This window comes from Magnolia sinica, chromosome 5 (assembly GCF_029962835.1).
Source record: "Magnolia sinica isolate HGM2019 chromosome 5, MsV1, whole genome shotgun sequence".
Lineage (NCBI taxonomy): Eukaryota > Viridiplantae > Streptophyta > Magnoliopsida > Magnoliales > Magnoliaceae > Magnolia > Magnolia sinica.
The window spans coordinates 6,734,785-6,740,865 of NC_080577.1; the positions used below are offsets into that span (position 1 = coordinate 6,734,785).

Below are 6,081 nucleotides of genomic sequence, written 5' to 3' on the forward strand. Positions count from 1 at the left end.
TCCCCCATTAAAACATTCTTGATTATTTATAGGGCCACTGAGACGAGGTCCTGACATCTAAACCATTCATTGTGTGTGTTCCACTTGAATGAGGAGTCACACTAAATTTCAAGCTATTCACTTGATGTCCAATACACATCAAGGTGGGCCCCATGGAGCTCGACCTCATGGGAAGCTCCCGTGAAATTGACCTCATAACACCTTTTTTCGTCTGTACCTAAATGTATACGTAGAGGTCACGTACAGGAAAACACTCACTAACATGTTAGCCAGGTAACACCTAATCTGCTCCCCTGCCTCTATATATACAGGGGATGTGGCTTGGTGGAGCTTCAAGCGTGAGTGAGAGAGAGAGAGATGGAGATGGAGTACATAGGAGAAGAGGCCAAAGAGGTGTTGAAAGCCCAATCCCATGTATGGAACCATTTGTTTAACTTCATTAATTCCATGTCCCTCAAGTGTGCCGTTCAACTTGGCATACCAGACATCGTTCACAGCCATGGCTGTCCCATGACTCTCTCCCAGCTGGTGGCCACGCTTTCGATCGCTCCTGCTAGAGCGGCTCATGTGGGCCGCCTCATGCGTTTGTTGGTACACTCGGGTTTCTTCGCTGTACAAGAAATCAACGAGGATCAAGGAGGAGACAAAGAAGGTTATGTGCTCACACCTTCTTCTAGGCTCCTCTTGAAGGACACAGCTACGTGCATTTCGCCATTTTTGATGATGATGCTAGACCCAGTTCTAGTAACGCCATGGCACTTCTTGAACACTTGGTTCACAGGGGATGATACAACACCCTTCCAGACTGCACACGGAGCACCCATCTGGGACCGCATGGCCAAGAGCCCCGACCTTAACGACTTCTTTAATGAAGCCATGGCTACTGATGCTCGGCTAATCATAAGGATCGTTGTTAAAGAGTTTAGTCTAGTCTTCCAAGGTGTGCGGTCATTGGTTGATGTCGGGGGCGGCACAGGAGCTGCTGCAGTGGCCATTGCCAACGAGTTCCCACACGTGAAGTGCACCGTGTTTGATCTCCCACACGTGGTTGCAAGCGTGCCAAAGAGTAACAACATACATGTGGTTGGAGGGAACATGTTTGAATCCATCCCTTCTGCAGATGCGGTTTTCCTCAAGGTGCCTTTTTTTTTTTTATAAAAAAAAAACTTGCAATTTACTATTTTAAAGTGGAATATTCTACTACAGTAACTAGTAATCTGAATGACCGTCTGACCTACTGAAGGCCGTTGGTTGTTGGGACCACCATCTCATATGTTGGTGGGCCTTAATATCTAACCATTTTCAGCTGGTGGATTCTATCTTAATGAGATTCCAACCCGTCTTCTGTAGAAACAGTGGGAGATTAGTACTCCCGCGGAGCTCCAAGGGACGGAAGTTGATTTTGGAACACTTAATTTCCTGTTCTTCGAAACAAATAGATGGTTTAAATTATAATTTTGGCTTACTTTTTATAAGTGATCCTGGCTGTCCAGTTTATAACACTTTGGTCGAATGCTTAGAATTGCTGGATTGGTACGATTTTTACATGGTAGCTCATGAAATTTATGTCTAACCAAATAGACGGTTCAGATCCATCAATATAATGTGTGTGAAAGGTATTAGGAGGTCAACCTCATGGGAGCTTCCCATGAAGCCAAGCTTTGTGGGCCCATCATGATGCATGTCTGACATCCACACCATCAATCAGATGCACCCTTCCATTGTAGGTTATGGGCCTAAAAACCAGGCTAATCCATGACTTAGGTGGGCCACACCACATACAACAGTTGAGGGTGGAAGCTCACCCATTGAAACATTCTTGATTGTTTACATGGCCCACTGAGATGAGGGTCAGACATATAACCCATCCACTGTATGTCTGCCACTTGGACTAGGGGTCACACCAAATTTCAGGCCATGCCAAAACTCACTTGGGCTTCACAAAGTGCTTTTAGATGCTTTAAGCATGACATCACATGGTTTCGGATCGTGTAGTTCACCTTAGTTCCGCATATAGCTAACTTTCGAGATATATATGCGTGTGTCCACGTAGAAAGAGAGCTTTGGCACCCACGAGCATGTGCAGTAAAGCTCATGTACCTGCCACACATGTGCTAGCATGGCACGATAGGTCCGGGTCCAACCCATCCATCAGAATGACACCACCACCAATCCGCAATGGTCCTCATTCAGAAGATATGACGTCCCAGCAGCTGAATAAAGCCAACCAAATGAACGGTCCAGATTTCATAAAAACAAATCACACTAAATGCCTAATGACCAAGATAACACTGATGGCACTGGACCCTCTCTATTCAAATCATCCCATCCATCCAAATCATAAATCATGGTCAACAAGAGGTGATTAACAATCACGGCAATGAATTACAGTGGATTCTGCACGATTGGAGCGATGAAGAGTGCATGAAGATACTGAGACGGTGCAAGGAAGCGATCCCTTCAAAAGAAGAGGGAGGGAAGGTTATTATACCGGACATGGTCGTGAACATGAACAATAGCGATTGCAAGTCAACGGAGACACAGCTCTTTTTCGATCTATTAATGATGGTTGTTGCTGGCGGGAAGGAGAGAGACGAACAGGAATGGCGAAAGATCTTCATCGATGCTGGTTTCACTCACTACAAGATTACACCCATCCTTGGTATTCGGTCCATTATTGAGGTCTATCCATAATTATTTGATGGTTTGCAATGTTTAGCTTGTTGCTAGTTCAGGTAATTCTAGAAATAAGAACTCCTTTGGATTTATTAAATGGTATCTATGTATTGGGTTTTCGAATCATGTTCCTTTATGTTTGTGTACCTGTTTAATGCTCGTGTTATTTTAAGAAATGGAATGTGTGTTTGTGATTGTTGAATGATTTTTCTTTGTTTTTTTCTTTTTTTCTGTTTTTGACATAGCACATGCATGGTGAGGCTCATTAGATGAAAGTTTAAACTATTGTGATCTGTATAAGTGTTGCTAATCATGGTGCTTCTAATCAAAGGTTACAAGAGTGGTTTATGTTAACACCATATCTAATTATAATGCAATAACAGTATTTATAATAAATCCTAATACTAACTAATCTAAATCATTCATTATCTTTCATAACTTCTGAGGCCCTCTCTTCTCAAGTCGAGCAAATGCTGAAATAGGTCTCTCTTGTTTTGTGCCTCTTCTTTCTATTCTTCTTTTTGTGCATAGAGCTAAATGACAGGGGAGCTCTTCCTTTTTTGTGGGGCCCACCCAAAATGTGTTGGATGTAGAGCGCACTAGTTTCCCCTTTAATAAAATTAAGACCGGAGATTTCCACCTCTAATTAAAAAAAAAAAAAAAAAAAAAAAACAAACAAACAAAAAAACTTGTGATAGTTAACTATCAAATTTAACAAAATTTGGAAAATGATAAAATGCCCGCTCAATCTTATCAAAAACCATACACTGCCTCATAAATGGGGTATAACTTGCTCACATAATATCCAGTTTGAATGGTCTCGGGCTAGTTGGAAAATTAACTTAATAGGCTTTGAAACAGACTAATTTCATATTGTTTTATACATCGTATGATATTTCAAAAGCGAGTCATAAAAAATATGGCAGAATCAATAATTAAAACTTCAACTCTAAATAACTAAAAGGTATGAGAAAATCTAAAATAAACTAGTATGAATCGAAAATCACTCAACCCTAAGACACTTTATGTGGGATCCACGACAATGGCCTACTCTTCACAAGATCTCGATCGGGATCCTCTAAGGTAAAAAATGGTGAATACATAATTTCTTGAAAATTTGGGCCATTAAATAATTTGATTATAGGTAGTATGGAAAGCAATGGTGGAGATGTCTGGGCGTAGATGCTGCCTACATCAATATCCTTGTCGAAGCCTTCAATAATGAAGTTAATCAAATCATTGTTGTTGCCTAAGCTACTGTATTTTGCAAGAATATCATCTCTTTGCTTTGCTTAAGAATCTAGCATTTTCATGGAAGATCTCATCCGAATTTGGAAAATGATTGGAAAACTCAAGGTTGAAAAATGAAAGAGAGACCAGGTCGGAAGAAGAAAGTAAAAAATAGGGAGAGAAGGAAGAGAGGTGTAAAAATAAGGTTTGAAGAATGAAGGATAGGGAGACAAAAGGGAGAAAATAGAAGAAGAAGAAGAAAGAGAAGTGTTAAAAAAAAAAAAAAAATAGAGAGGCAGAGAAGGAATGAAGAATTAGAAAATTCAAAGTTAAAGAAAGCACAGGAGGGAGAGAACAAGGAAAATGAAGGGAGTTCAACTGAATATTAATATTTTACTTTAATTTATTCGAACGCTTAACTAACCAACTATTAAGATGGTCTAAAAAGTCAATTCTGAGTGATGCCTCTATTGCAGGAAAACCATCCACATACATTTGAAATCCAATCCAACCATTGCATCCTCAATTAAAATATATGCATGTGAATAAAAAATCAGGCCCAACCATAATTCAGATGGGCCACACATTCGAAAACATTTTGTAAGGCAAGTGTTGCCTTGTACTATTGGGAGAGGGACGCCACCCTTGATTTATACATGGACCACTGTGATGTTTGTGTATAATCCAACCTAATCATAAAATCTATCATCCCAAGTCGGGTACAGGTCTTAAAAAACTATGTTTACCTAGGCTTTAGGCAGGCCGCACCAAATGAAACAATAAGAGAGGCACACTCACATGCCTACCATGATGATTATATGGAATTCAATCTAACCAGAAGATGGCCTAAGAAAATTTATGCTTAAAATTTTAAAATTAAATTAAATTAACTTAAATTTTAAAAAAAAAAAAAAAAAAAAAAAAACCAAGCCCAATCCTGATTCAAGTGGCAACATGAATGGAAACAGTTTCAAGTGTGAGCATTGCCTAATTGAATTAGTAAAAGGCAAAATTTTAAGACATGGGTTTAATTAGGGTGTCAATGGGCTGGGCATGAGCATGCCACAATCAAAATTTTGAATAGGACCAGACCAACGGCCTGGCCGAAACAGTTCAAAATCCAAGCTAAGACCAACACCCAGTCCCGTTTACAACCCTAGGCCTAATATGGGGTGACACATTCTAGTTTGGGATGGATTTGCCGTAGACATGAAGGTGGGCCATCTCATTCCGGGATATGGACCATCTCAGTAGGGGTTACCGTAGCTAGTATACCGTGTTAGCTGATCATACACGTGGATGTAAAATCGAATAAAATATTAGTCATGGCCATGGCTGAAGCAGTCCAAGCCATCTAAATCATGGAAACGGTTGTGGATGATCATGACCTAAAAATACCGCTGACGGGATGATCTTAACCATTTGACCTTGTGCGTTGAAGATGGACCAGCGACAAATTTTAGCTGTGAACTTCATGTAAACAAATCAAATGGTTAGGATTCTTCTGTCATAATTTTAGGGGATGGGGCATGGACGCTACTACCCCTCACAACCACTTAGCTAGAGATGGGCAGTCTATCAGAAGCTCTGCAAGGCCACTGTGAGGTATATGTTTTATCCACGCCGTCCATCTATTTTGACCGGTTATTTTAAGACATGAAAATGGAGGTAGATCTAAGATTCAAGAGGACCACATCACAAGAAACATTGGGGATTGAGAGCATATAGTTAAAAACTTCTTCAGATCCACGTAGTTTTTGAATAAAGCTGATATAGTAGTTTTTGAATAAAGCTGATATTTATATTTTCCCATCATCCAAGTCCGTGTGGCCTTATAAACAGGACAGAGGGTGATGCGGGGAGTTTTCAACAACAAAGAGTTCAATGAATGCTTACCAGTTTCTATGGTACGATCCACCTGAGCCTTTGATTGGCTTGGGGCTCATGGCCAATGAATTATCAGTGGATAAAACATATACATCACAATGGGCCCACAAAGCTGGACCCATTTGTCTTCCTGGGTCTCCGTGGGATTTGTACCCAATCCTCGCGCGGAGTACATCTATCCTAAGAATCTTAAGAGCTCTTTTGTGATATTGATTCAACTTTGTAAAATTAATTGAGTGTGCCTCTCCTAAAGTTTGAAATTTATGATTTTTTAAATTATTTTAAACT

The 6,081-nt window shown here is 40.2% G+C and overlaps 1 protein-coding gene across 1 annotated transcript; it reads left to right on the forward strand.

Moving 5' to 3' along the window:
• Positions 1–313: 313 nt before the first annotated feature.
• LOC131245283 (trans-resveratrol di-O-methyltransferase-like) lies at positions 314–2,878 on the forward strand. The gene is made up of 2 exons (XM_058244623.1): positions 314–1,137; positions 2,392–2,878. The coding sequence occupies exons 1-2, from the start codon at positions 358–360 to the stop codon at positions 2,692–2,694; spliced, it is 1,083 nt and encodes a 360-aa protein (XP_058100606.1). The 5' UTR covers positions 314–357; the 3' UTR covers positions 2,695–2,878.
• Positions 2,879–6,081: the final 3,203 nt, after the last annotated feature.